Raw genomic sequence first — 14603 nt, 5'->3', positions numbered from 1 at the left:
AGCAGCTTCCCAGTACCTAAAGTGGGCCTACAGGAAGGATGGGGAGAGACTCTTTATCAGGGTATGAAGTGATGGGACAAGGGGTTACTGTTTTAAGCTGAAAGAGGTTAGGTTACTGTTTTAAACTGAAAGAGGGTAGATTTAGATTAGATACTACGAAGAAATTCTTTACTGTGAGGGTGGTGAGGCACCGGAACAGGTTGCCCAGGGAAGCTGTTGATGCCCCATCCCTGGAGGTGTTCAAGGCCAGGCTGGATGGGGCTTTGAGCAACCTGATCTAGTGGGAGGTGTCCCTGCCCATGGCAGGGGGGTTGGAACTAGATGATCTTCAAGGTCCCTTCCAACTCTAACCAATCTATGATTAGAGGCTTGACCTTCAAAACCCACAACATTTCTTAAGAGATGAGATTAAAAGACTGAATTTAACAGTCTGCTGTTTGTATTATTAAACCTGTTTAAGAGAGAAAAGTCTGTATGAAATATGGAAATTAAGCTCTATTGTATGCGATTTATGCAAGTCATCAAAAAGACAACAGTGGATTTTCAAAGTATTTCATTTGGTATTCTAGTCTAGTGTTATACAAACACTCATAACAATGGGAAATTCACATATATGTAAACTGAATACACCCACAGAAAGCTTAAAAGAATGTCATCTGTAATCCTTTCTTTTCTCATAATCTTTAGGAAATGATGAGTATAAAATCGACAGATTGTATCTTGTTTCTCTAAACCACATGTTAACAAAAGCATATATAGCATCGAGTTTAAATCTTAAAAAAAACAGATTAAGAACCCCTCAGAAGAAAACAGATTTCATTAATAAGACTTGTTCAAAGATAAAAGATTTTGGGCTGTGTGCTACCTTTAATTTACAGCCAGAACATCTCTTGTCTCTAGCTGAAGAACAGACTGTATCAGCAAGATAAAACTGTAACAGGAAAGTATCTGACTTTATTTTATGTAACTACATTAACAAACTGCTTCTATTTTGAAATATTCCATTTACACAAATATGAAGTGTTGTGCTACAGGGATTCAGAATGAATTATTCTGGAAAAACTGCTTTTTAAATGACAAGGCCCTTCTTGCACATGAACAGTCCACATAGCACTTGATTACTTTTTGTAAAACCTCTCACCACTCCAGAACAGGCAGTTTGCAGCTCAAAGACAAAGGGCTCAGTTAATATAAAGGTTTCACTTACGACAAGAGTTTGTGGCATTTTCTGATTCTAACTCTGTATAATCTGTTTGTATATAACAAATTTAGAAAGTAACTAGTAAAAAGATGACTAAGAAAATAACATGCATGTTACTGCACGTAACTGCATGTTACTGTTTCAATTTTACCTGTACATTATTAAAAAAATGACTTTATTGTTATACTCACTAGGTGGGGATGTATACTTGTTTCAATTTACTTTCTGCTTCAGCCGCTTTCAGACGTTTCTAGTTGAAAAATTAACACATTAAAATATTTTACTATATTCCAGTACAAGATTTCATAAAACTGCACACAATCCATCTTTAAATTATTTCTATTTAGTGATTCCACAAAAGCCTCCAAAACAAGTGTAGAAATCTACAAGATGAAAACCAGGAAAAATGAGTTCTCTATTTGTATTATTAGTTTGAAATGATAGTATACTGTCCTCACTAGTAAAACTCACAGGCCTCACATACGACAACAAAACTGTAAAAGCAACAATTACAATTTACATAAATTACACCTACATAAACATGTACGACATTGTGGCTAACCCTCTCTGCAGAATATGCAGAAAATAAATGAATGAAATTGCACTTGATAAGTTCCTCATCGGTTGTGTCACCCAATATTTCTTGCGGGCTCTGTTAGTATTTTATAAGCAGTATAAGGAAGGGGAACAGTAAAGTCCACTGACTGTTGGAAATAACTAAACATCTACTTCCCTTACATGTTGTTTAAACTGTAGTTCAGGAACACAGCAGTAGCACACAGCTACACTACTATCAAGATAGTCTGTGAATTTCTTAAATTATGTCTTCATACTTGCAACAAACTCAAAACATGTTGCACTCAAGTTAGTAATACTAACTTTATAATGTTCGAGAAGTTTTAGTTATTGCCATATATTATACAAGTAACTAAGATAATTTTTTCAGCAATGGCACAAGAAATACAGAGTTTAGATGTCGACTGGTTATCTGAAATGTTTGTCTGTATGCAAAAGATGAAGGTAAAAAGATTATTTCCCTGTTCTTCCTGTACTAAAGACATTACCTCTGTTCACTTTAATAATAATAATAAAAAAAAAAAAAAAAAGAGAAAAGGAGTGGAAACAAGGTCAATTTTATCACAGAGGAGTGAAAAAAAAAAAAAAGGGAGACATTGATATCCAGCAATAATAGACCAACACTACCTCCCTGCCTCTCAAGATTGCCCCTTTCTTTATCAGGTGTTTAAAACTCAGTCATCCATTTCTCCTACAACAGCCAATTCTCTTCTCTGGTATACTCCTATTTTCTGATACCCAATCTTCGCAAGGTTCACAAACCAGGAAGATACTTCCCACCTTTAGAAAAGTATCATCAAAGGCGCCTGCCCTGAGAGTCTCTTGCCTGTGCCATGAGACGAGTTACAGGGTTAATCAGCTTTACTGGTTGTCGTGGTACCTCAAAGCAGGACACTGGTGGAGCAGCCCAAGTAAGCCTCCTCACATAAGCCACTGCTCTTTTCCATTTCAGAAAGTTGCCTCTGTACCATCCATCGCCATAACTCTCATTTATAAAAACTGCATTTTTGAGGAGCAATCTATGACAAATAGAGTTCTAACCAGTCCATGCCACCACAAATTAATTCCCATGCAATAGGAGAGCCATTTGCCATTTATTTCCAAGATTGGCTTTTTTAAAAAAAAAACAAACAAAAAAAACCCAAACCCAAACCAACATTTTTCTGCTGTTCACAGGTGCCTAGCTGTGTTCAAAGCTACAGAAGTGACTTCCATCGACACATCTGGCACAGTTGCAGACTTTGCCCAGCACCAGGCTTGGCAACACTGCACCACCGTCAACAGGCTCCCAGCAGAAATGCAAACGCAGTATGCCCTGCCTGCTACCGTCAGTTTTTACACAAGCAAAAAGAAAGAACAGCAGCAGCCCACCCCAAGTCTCAGAAACTGATAGTTTTTCATCTGAGAACATTTCACAGCCCCAGCAGAAGAGCCCTCCATGGTGAACTCTTTCCGCTTAACAGCTTCAGGCCACAGGCTTTCCACAACCGTCTCTTTTTCCCTTTCATATTATAGCCAACAATACAGAATTTGTTTTCAAACCGAAAAAGCATGCGAGACTACAGGTCAGCAGGTAACATGCATTCCACACAGGTTCATAACTCACTGGTCCCGTTCTACAAAAAGAATGAATAAATCTCACTGCACACCTAGCAAGATCATCAAAGCAAAAGAGGAAAACAAAATAAAGGGAAAGAAATGAGGAAAGTAGCCTCAAAGCACTGTCAAAATGTAAAGGCATTTGTAGGAAGCTGTATTAAGCAGCCTTGATGGCAGTGTCAGTGAGAACTGACTATACACATTAATTAAATCTTAGCATACTTTTAGTACTGGCAGGGGGGTTGTAAGGAATGCAATTTTAGCAATTGCTTTCCCCTTTATTTACTAAAGTGAATGATACACTACCTTCTACAAAATGATGACACAATGCTATTTCAGTATAAGCTATATTTTTATGCACTAAAACTATGGTTACCATTGCTCTGTAAAAGCAACAGAAAATGCCACAGCTTGAATTCACACTGACCTATCAACTTTTAAGTACCAAGAGAGAAGAAAGGATGCAGAAACAAAACTATCAACAAATAGTTGTAATTTCTGAGATGAAACCTCTGCCTGTTGAAATTTAGAGGATGAAAACTGGTAAACTGTAAAGGCTGGAAGCTGAAATTGAAAAACATTTAGACAAGAAACAAAGCACCAGTTTGTAACAATACGCGTAATAAATCACCAGAGCAATGTAACAATGGGAGCTGATGCTTTTCCTGGAAAAAAAAAATATATATATCTGATCTTAAACAATAACTATTTCAAACAAGTCTTACAGACTGCCCTATAGGGGAGGTCAAGCTACGCTAACCCAGCTTTTCTCCTGGACTCTACTACTTCTAATCAACTACCCTTGAAATGGAACATTATTTCTTTTTAAGAACTTTTGTTACAAATAACAACTGACAAACATCCCAAGAAATGACCATTTTCCTATGTCAGCACTGTTTTCTATAGTAGAAATAAATAAATGAGAAGGAAATCTAATATATCGTTGTAGTACAGTAATTTAGTTATCCTTACATATATTCTCCCTTTTTCTGTTGGAACGTCTCAGTAAAAGTCTTTTTGCATTGAATCAGAGTTTTAAGGGGAACACCACCAATAATGAGAACACATTTCATTCAGTGGAATGAGCCACCTGGCCTTCCTCAAACACTATATAATATAGTGATCATGAAAAGTGCCATATCACCAAGAATGATGACCCAAAGCCTGAATTAGTTTTGCTTGACAGGCTGAGCACAGACTGAGAACTTTAACAGATCTATTTCCCTTCACCTTGATTTGAAGGGAACATGCCCTGAAGGCAAAGTGGCAGCAGTATCTCCACTGCCATTAAATCACCACCTTTAGCTACCAAGCAAGAATAACATTTAGTAGCAATTATGACAAGGAAACCTTTCTTATGCCTGACACAATGTAGCCAACTCACACAAAGAAATAAGGATAATTAAAGAGCAAATCTTCATATTAAATCAGACTGATCTGGAATTCAGAGACTGTACTTTATGCATAAGATTCAAGAATGTACATCGACCTTTTTGTTTTCCCATTCCCCCAAGCTGCCCTAACCCTCAAGCATGATATTTAGAGAAGAATGACTCTGAAATTGCCACTTTCTCACTGAACAGATTTCCTCCCTGAAATGCATTCAAGTATCACAGCTTGTTCTAGTGGGGAAAAAAACCCTACAGATATCGTTTTTACTGAACTGTATTATTTGTGCCATTCCAGAACAAACTAAACAAGGGCAGGATGAAGTCCTGATCTCTCGTTAGGAAAGATGACAGAAATGTTAACCAGGATAGAAATTAAGTATTTGGCCTATGCTGGTTTTGTTATTCATGATCACGCATGACCCTGAAAGAATATGTCTACAGCATTAAATCCTGTGGTGTACTGCTATGTTCCGAGTTAGGATGTTCTAAGTTTACTTAGTTACAAGTAAAACACAAGGATTTATAAGAGTAGTCAAGTTGTAGATAACCATAAAGCCTATGTGTTTTTCTTGTACGCGAGGTTAAAACCTAATCCTGCAAAAGGATACACAAACTCAACACACCATCACACACCTTGATCACTGTAGCAACAGAATCACAATGAAGCCCTAGGGAACTTTAGAAAGGGGAGTCTCAGTCTTTCACCAACCACTCCAGAGCAAGTATTTCAGAAAAATTTCACAGGAAACAAGCTCAGTCTCCAAGCAACACAAGAGTGTTGACAAGAGTCAATCTGCACTTCAAGTTATCCTTACTCCATGGCTTTCAGTATCAATAAAATCTTTTTATCTGATTCTTCAAGGTCATCCGTTGCCCCATCCTTAAGAGCTGACAAACAGCACAGCAAGTCTCTACTGGCAATACCCTTCTAGGATAAAGCTTAACAGTGCAAAAAAAGTGTTAGAAATTAAATGACTGATGACAAACTCGGAAAAACAGCAGATTATACACAGCATATTTTTTTCTATTTGTATTATCCATAGAACTAAAAGGTCCTAGTGACAGTCCAAGACTCTAATATATGGTAAAAGATGTTTCCTTTACTTTCAATACCCTAAAAAGATGATGCAGATGTGCTTTCAAATAAACCAGAACAACCTGAAGCAATTATCCTTCCGACACACTGTAACCAAACCTTGAACAATTCCAAAGATCCAGCTAACAATACAGCTGCAATCATTACAGGATAAAACTTATTTTCAACGTGCTGTACATAACATCGTCACTAATTATGCAGCAAGCAAAGAAGGTACAAACTTAAATGTTAAATCATGAATTAAAATGTAGTATTTTAAAATATTTTGTGTATCTAAACCAAGGAGTAAACACATAAAGAGTGCAATATATAAAAAACACCAACACTGAAATTTTGCCTGAAACTGCTTAAAATATCCCAGTGTTGGTACCAATCTAATCTTATCACATTTCTGCTCCAGAGCAGCCCAAACAATTGAACATTCAATCAGAAGGATGAACACATCCACTATGTGTGGAATGTTCTCCACTTTGTTTTTAAATCCTCGTAATGTCAAAATAATGTTTTACAGTGGAGTACCAATAAAAGGTTCACAACATTAGCAGCCACTTTAACACAATGTAGTTTTCCTTTTCCTTCAGTCCCATGCACAGCTTCACAGCCTAAAGCATTTGCTCTGCAATCCATCTCCTTATTATCCCATACTGCAGTAAGAACCAGGAATCACATTGCTACGAACCAGCGTACAATACAAACGGCTTTAAAAGCTCTTCACAGCTATGTGATGTACAGCAGGCATCAGAAGATTTGACAATGCACCCTGTGAACAGCACAAAACCACTGATCTATAGCCTAAAATATTACCATAGGCCTCCCACTGTATTTCTTTTTAAGAACATAAACAGATTTTTATCCTTTAACAAGTTCAGATTTTTTTAAAAACGTGGCAGACTGGTTCACGCTGAAATAGTCGTTACATTACCTGCTGCACATATCTGTCAGTGGTTTTCCACATGTAATAGTACTCAATGATGCTAGTCAGCGACTTCCAAGGGAGCTGAAAAACATGTTACAAATTAAAGTGGTTCCAAGAAACTGCAATGTCCACATCTTACTAAAACACATGTTAAAAGTATAGTTGATATAAAAATACTAAAATGTGAATGTATTAAATACCTACATTAAAATCCATGTGCAAATGAATACATATTACTATTAATAATACACAACTTTTCCTTATATTTAACAAGGATGCTGAACTACAACAATATTATACATCCAAATCCAAGTGTAATTTATTCTGTTTAAGCCATACGGTTAAACAAAATGATCAAAACAGAATCCAGATTTCCATCAGGAAACACAGACGGTAATATCTCTACTATAAAGTGTATCAGGACTAAAATAAATCATCTTGTCAAGACTGCACTTGAGTCTCATGAGAATTTTACTTGGTTTCTGTACATAATTCACAGGTTTTTCAAGTCCCATAACAACTCAGCTGCTCATACAATACCACTAGTTTTGCGTAAACCTCCACAGAGTCTCAACCATTAAACAAAACCCAAAAGGATGCTTGGGACAAATGCAACCTTGAGCAACAAGAATGATACTGACAATACATCATAAAAATCTCTGCAAACTCAAGGTAATTGATGATGATTACTTTGGGTGCACACATTCATCAGTATGAAAACATATTAGCCTAAGTTTAGGGGAGAAAATTAAGCATACAGCAGCCAATTTTAATTACTATCAAGTAATCTATTTAGCTCCATAAATCTTTCTATAATTTAATAATTCTCTTATGAAATCCATGCACTTTTTCTTCATAACCTGTTTTCTAGAAGCATGCATAAACTTCTCTTTCCAACCTTACTCATTCCACTTTGGGGCTTTCTGCACGTCCTAAGCCAAAAGAATAGATTCCTGAACCTTTAATTAAGTTGCTAAAACAGCAGAGGAACACCCTATCAAGCTGCCTCTCCCCACATGCAGGAGCTCACAGCCAATTTTTCACGCTGCTTGCTTGCAGAGTCTTACAGGCAGTGAGTCCAGCTCCCACCTCTGCTTTTCAGGAGCTGGGATTCAGGTCTCAGCTGTGAGTTATTCCTCAGGCAGTGTACCACAGTGTGTAAATCCCTGTCCATTTGCATTTAATTAAAAAGTAGCAGTGTAACAAATGCATAAGCTGATGTTCCAGTAAACAGCAACATAATTCAGTTTACTAAAATCCTTTTCCTTTCTCAGGCAAATTATGCCGTAAGAGAAATCTGCCCACGAAAAGGCCAGTGACAGGAATGTGTTTGTTGCGAGGCGACAGGTGAGCTGCTTCTCAGTCTCCAGGTCCACGTTCTCCCTGACATCAAGATGAAACACTGTCACCCCAACTACCTGCCATTGTCAACGAGTACATTTTAGCATCTCCATATTTATTTTCCTTCCTGAACACTTAGTAACACATTCATGCTACAGATTACGTTTGACATTTCTCTAGAAAATACTTTAACCTGTTTTAACTATGGTTGTGACGTATGTATGTTCATTCACTCAGCAGGCATCTACAATTAAAGATAATTCAGGTGCTTAGACTGGATAACCATAATCCTTCTACACTTTGATTCACAACTCGGAAAACCTTTTGACAGACTGAGTGTAACTTTCCTGTGTTCTGTTTACCTTACGCACCTAAAGGACAAAGCACTGCAAAGGTACGCGGATTTTCCAGAGGTTGCTCTCAACTGCCAGAGAAGCTGTGAACAGCCACAGAATAACATACTCTCATGACCAAACTTTATTAAACGCTAATTGAAAGAAGGAAAATGACCATCTGTGTGATGTTTTTATAAGAGAAAATTAGCAAAGGGGTGTCAGCAACACAAAAACAGGGAAAGGGAATTTTCAGTTTCTTTAGCTTCTGCAGAGTAAAAATGGACCACTCAAATGTGACCAGCATGAAACACGTACGCTTATGAAGTATCTTAAGATGAACATGTTAACTTTAAGGCATGTCTCCACCATTTTCTGAAGTTGGAAAACAGTTACTCTTGTTTTCCATAAACAGTTCAAGTCTGATTCCCAAGGCCCTTCCTGCCATATTTGAGACACAACAGTTACAAATTTGTGAAAACCGGTGATAATGAAAAACTAAGAATTAACAAGCGTAACAGCTGTCTCTTACCATTATGAAAACAGTTATATTTGGAGAACATAAAATATTCAGTCCTCTCCCATTCTATGCCCTGGGATGTGAAGTAATTCAAGTAAATCAAATAAATTCAATTAACTTAAAAACTTCAGGTTGATTAGGATTCACATAGGTTCTTAAAGAAAGCAGAACCTTAACAAATGAGCTCAATAACAGTTGATGAGTCAACAGCTGATGAAAATGATTATTCAAAGGCTACACTGGCAATTTGATAACAAATGAGCTTCTGTCTATTAAAAAAAGGTAAACTCCTTTACACCATTTAATTTAAAATAATTGTCTTGCTTACTAATATTTAATGTTTATAGCCTATGCTTGAGCTGCACACTGAATATCAAACAGCACCAGTTCTTACTAATTGCTGGAAAAGTAAATGAGCCTGCCTTCTAGAGAACTACCACAAAAGGGCTGCAATTGCAGCTGCCATGCTTTGCAAATTCAGGACAACTCAGAAAAGGCACCTCCTTTGGCACAGCATGACTCAAGCAGGTACTACATGACCCTTCTGCCTTCGGAGACTGCAACCAACCACTTTCTGCCGTGCGACACGACGGTCTTGACTGTGCCCTGGCACCACTGTGTGACTGCTTAGGTTCAAGTTTAGTCTCAGGCACCGTAGGATGTAATTTTATCATTCGATCTTACCTGCCTGGACACTCAAAACAGGTCAGCATGTACCAGTGCATTAGCTTCTTTTGTCTGTGCTTCCTTTTTTTTTTTTTTTCTTCACCACATCTAAGAGTACTTAATTTTCAAAGACTAGCCACTGAAGAGAGTGATGATAATAGATAAAGGTATTCTTCTGCATAACCACGGCTTAAGTGCTACAAATTTACACCTACCTCACCCTGCAGGAACTTTTCATATATCCATGATCTAAATCTTGAAGGACTATTTTAGATGACTACTTAAAACCAAACGTTTGTTTTTTAAATCCCTATACCTTTAGAATGCTACATAGCAAGTGACAACATGTAAATTTTACTCTAGAGAAATCAGGATATCCCAAGATTACACAATGATTAATGTAACTGAGAGCTTCAAAATTACATATAATTAGATCAAAATTGTGTGCACTGTTATCAATACCATAGAAATTGGTACGTAAAATATATGTTCTTCTAATCGTGTTTTAAAAATGACATGCCACTTTTCCAAAGGTTAAAAAAACCTGATTTAAGGATAGACAACATCCCAGTTCTAACTAAATGAGACTCTAACTAATTAGTAACCCGTATCTATCTCTGCTGCACTTTGGCTCATCATTAACATGCCCTCACGAGGCTACGCAACCCTATCTGTAGATCTGTGCGTGTCTCTCCCTTTGGGAGGGCAATAAGAGAAAACATCTGCATTTTGGGAAGGAAGGTTCAGTGAAAGAAGGAGCGTGTCAGGAGTCTACCTGAGATAAAAACTGAACAATTTAAAGAGCTTCTAGTAGACTCACTCAAATATCCAGCATTTGAACATTACAAATGCATACGTGACTCCTGCAACGTATTACTCTACTGTATCACTTTAATGTATGTATATCAACAAAATTACATATAACACAACACAGAAATGATACAGAAAATAAAAATACTACATAAATAACAGAGATAAAGCTTAGATATACTTAGTCACAAACTATGTTGGGACTCAACTTGTAAACAGCTGACAAAATCTGTAATATAAACTTTAGGAATTTTGAAAAGCCAAATACTATATAGCAGGAAATATTTAGTTAGAAGGCATAGCTACTGAACTTGTGTACAATTACAGCTGAGGACCATTTGTCTGTATGAGAAATAATAAGGAATTGTAGTTTACATTAAGATTTCAGTTCTAAAACTCTATAAAATATTCTTTTTCACTCATATTTTCTTGAACTTAACAGACCTATTTCATCCATGATCCAATTTTCAACCCTATGTGATGAATGCAGTGAACATTAGGGATCTCAAAATTAAGCATGCAGATATAATACACCTGTTAAAATGTCAGTTCTTCAGAAAAAAATAGCCTTCCCGTCCCCCCTTTATTCAATTATCTGTTTCATTTCAGAACTGTGGAAGTGAAGAAAAGACAGCTTTGCTGAGTGCCCAGCCTCCTCCTGCTGTCTCATGCTCTGTCTTGGAAGGATTTCTACATTTACCATATCTACATTTACCACACAGTACTGTCCGTCCCATCGTCCCCCACCTTATTAATAATATCTGCAAAGATAAAAAACTCTAAGCTGTCAGAGTCAAGCAGAACGAGTTGTTAAACTGTTTCAATCGACTTCCGTCTTAAATAGTGGAATTCCTTTGGATCAAATCCTAACTTGTTTCACAAAGCCCAACCTGAACTTAGTACAACATAGGAAATCCTTTTCCTTGAAAGAGGCTCTCCAAGAAACATGCAAGAAAAAAATTGCAAATAGATTACTAGCAATTCCAGCAATTGGTGTTAGAACCAATTTCTTTTAATTACTCTGCATGAGAATGCAGCAAATTAAAGCTTTGCTGCCCTACAGTCTGATACTGCAGTACCAAAAATAGTGTAGTTAGAATATATTGGAAAATATTTCCTTGATTTTTCACAAGTGCCAAAATACCTAATATGTCAAAATAACTCCCTGTAGTGCACTTTAAAAGCTCTCTGAGTATGAATTTCTCTCCGCTAACCATAGAGGGAAACCCCAGAAAAACACCCAGGGGAGTCAGCCATGTAGCTGCTAATGAATTTCATTGGAAATTGTGAAAAAGCTCTGAAAAGCTGCTGGGACTTTTTTCAGATGCTTGTAAAATCCTTGTAAAAATCCTTACCAAAACACATCAGCATGAGACATCCTATCTGGTATTAAGTCATTGAACAGGTTATCTTCTGTCAACATCTTTCCAAAGAACAGCACCAAAGAAGATAGCATATTGACTTGCATCCAGATAAAATGTATATGTATGTTAATTACTTATCAGCTACATAGATTTCTCCCCTAGCTAAGCTTCCGATCCTACAGAAAACAGCTATGCTCACCCATGTGAAAACACAGTAACAGGAAAGCGTACTACATTCGTACTTACAAAGTCTTGTCGAATGTCATTGAAGTCTTTGCCATACTTTTCCAACGCCTCCTCAAATAAACTAGCTTCCGATGCCGACCACTCTTCCATTTCATCTCTACACAAGACAGGCCCTCCAAGTGGCACTAGAACACTGATGGCACTGCTCAAATCATAGTTGTGTTTATGCAGTGTATCCATTGCATGAAACTAGCAAAGAAAAGGAGAGAATAAAAAACTGGTTTTAATAGACAGCAGTCCATTTCAGTTAATGCAAGTTCAATGTATTATTTTCTATACGCTATGCAAGAGGCCTCAACTAATGCTAAGTTTAGAATCGATCTTGATATCATAGGTTTTCTGCTGTGGAACATAAGGGAAATAAATTGTTTATTACTTAATTTGGGAAAGGAAATGCCTTAATAAAACATCTACTAAAAATGACATTAGTTTATTAGTTCCTCCAAATTACTAGCAAACATTCGTAGAGAATCTTTAGTTAATAGAAATTGGTTCCAAGTAACCCAATAGAGACAGTAGCATATATTGACTGAGGGGCCATTTTCAATTAACAGAAGTTCTAAATAGTAGCTAAATAGATGTCTCGACATCTATGTACTCAATATTCTCATTGCTGGGGAAGGAAGTAATTTTTTTTTTTCATTATCATCATACAGAAAAACAAGCGAAATTTTTGTCCCTTGCTAAAATCTGCTGTCAGAGACAAGTAAATGAAGTTTCTTTGCTTACTTCACTTTCCCTTATAAAAGGGGAAAATAGGAAATGAACAAGTTATAGCATTTCTCTTTAGAGGTAACACCGAATGCTCACATCACAAACCAATGATGGGGTATATGAAACGTAAGCAACTACATCACAAATCCACCCGCAGGGAAAACAAGCAACACACAAAAAGCCTTTCTGACTCAGCATCTCAAAAGATCCCATCACCCCAATCTTAAATTGTTGTGCTGAAGGAGGTATAAAGTGCAATAACGTGTGACTGTAACAGTCTCCCACCCATTTGTCCCACCACAGAGATGAGCTGTAACTGTAGCATGTGCTCTCACACAGACATAAACTCATCTTACGAGGGGGCACCCAAAACCTTTCAAGGAAGGAACACTCTTGCATTATGTGTCGGTACAGCTCTTATAGAGCAATTCCAGCTGAGCTTCAGCATACAAATGTACTGCAAATAATGAATTCTCCTTATCTTTTGCCATCTCCTGTGAGTGCCTTGAGTACTTCTCCAGCTTTCAATATACCTCTTTGAAAGCTATCAAGCACAGGATTCTTGAACTGTTTCGTCTGCAAGAATTAATATCACTATTATCCTACAACATGTCATTTTACTTATGGTTCAAGTCGAATTCACCAGTCTTCAAAAAAAGGCATTGTTAAAATTAAGTATTCTAATATGGAAACACGTAACATAGTGTCTAAAATCCATCATCTTCAGAATAGAGACTAAAATAAAACTACTGGTTTATCGGTTATTATTCAGGCAATGAGTAAACCAGGCTTTAAGACTGAACACTTACAGGATATGTATTACCGACGTTTAAATCTTGTTTCAGTTGCAGCCCTTGTGGAAAAGCAGTACATACTGGGCATTTTCCAAGCAGCTGCTAAATCCGGACCTATTCACTGATACCAACTTTCATAAAAATGACAACGGAAGTGAATAAATCAGGATCTTGCTCTTGTCTTATGTTCATTTTTCCATCTGTAACAAACATCTGGTTCCATAAAGTTTTTTTTGGTATTACTAAAAGAAAGGATTCATAATGAAATCTGTGGATAAGTACTATCTTCACTGAGCTGTTCTGTGAGAGAAGACCCCTGAGAAGTTCCCAGGATGACACACTCTGCCTTCTGCAGGTTTGTCAGCCCTCACCTGCAATCAAATTCCCACATGGCAGCAAGTAAACTGTGCTAGCAAGAGCAGAAGACACTACTAGAGCCCAAGACAAAAAGTCCTGTAGTATGTCCTTTTTATCCCCTTTACCCAGGGAAGACAGGACTGCAAGAAACAACTACTGGGTACCCGATACCTAAGGAGCGGGAGGCTGGGAAGACCTGGCGTTGCCTCTCCCAAATAGGAGCTTGAAGAACAGAGGAAGAACCACCCTTTTCTAAGAACTCTTGCCCAGAGCATAGTGTACACCACAGACAAGGAGTCCCACTGGAGGAAAGGTATTAGCTACGCAGACAGAGGGAACTAGAGTCCAAATTTAAGCAGCTGAAGGAAAATACTACCCACCAAAGGCCAAGGAAGGGCAGCATGGAGCTGAGAAGAAAGGGAATGGGAGGGCATGCTGCAAACACGCTGCAACACACTTCCCAAAACAGCTGTAATGTCAGTAGTCAGTTAAATCAACTAGACTGAACTGCCTCCAACAAAGCACTTGAACTGGAATCATTCCATAATTCAATAAAATTTTAAGTCTGTTCATCTTAGGAGCCACATATATGGAAGTCTAATAAAATTAATTAAAAAGTTATTGTTCAAAATGCAAAGGAAAAACCTGCTCATGCTTTTTATTTTGAAGAGACACCCCAA

The 14603-nt window shown here is 37.3% G+C and overlaps 1 protein-coding gene across 1 annotated transcript in view; it reads right to left on the bottom strand.

The window, feature by feature from the left end:
- The window catches only part of MTA3 (metastasis associated 1 family, member 3), a gene marked incomplete at its 3' end in the record, with an annotated part of 113314 nt that overhangs the window by 17935 nt on the left and 80776 nt on the right, over positions 1-14603 (bottom strand). Inside the window, exons 12-14 of the mRNA XM_009888670.1 lie at positions 12059-12247; positions 6786-6860; positions 1393-1451 (exon numbers count right to left, since the gene is read on the bottom strand). Coding sequence (XP_009886972.1) covers positions 1393-1451; positions 6786-6860; positions 12059-12247 — 323 coding nt within the window. The remainder of the gene's footprint in view (positions 1-1392; positions 1452-6785; positions 6861-12058; positions 12248-14603) is intronic.

The sequence above is a fragment of the Charadrius vociferus genome, unplaced genomic scaffold (assembly GCF_000708025.1).
Source record: "Charadrius vociferus isolate BGI_N301 unplaced genomic scaffold, ASM70802v2 scaffold340, whole genome shotgun sequence".
In the NCBI taxonomy this organism is placed as follows: domain Eukaryota; kingdom Metazoa; phylum Chordata; class Aves; order Charadriiformes; family Charadriidae; genus Charadrius; species Charadrius vociferus.
This window is presented reverse-complemented; position numbering and strand designations above follow the sequence as displayed.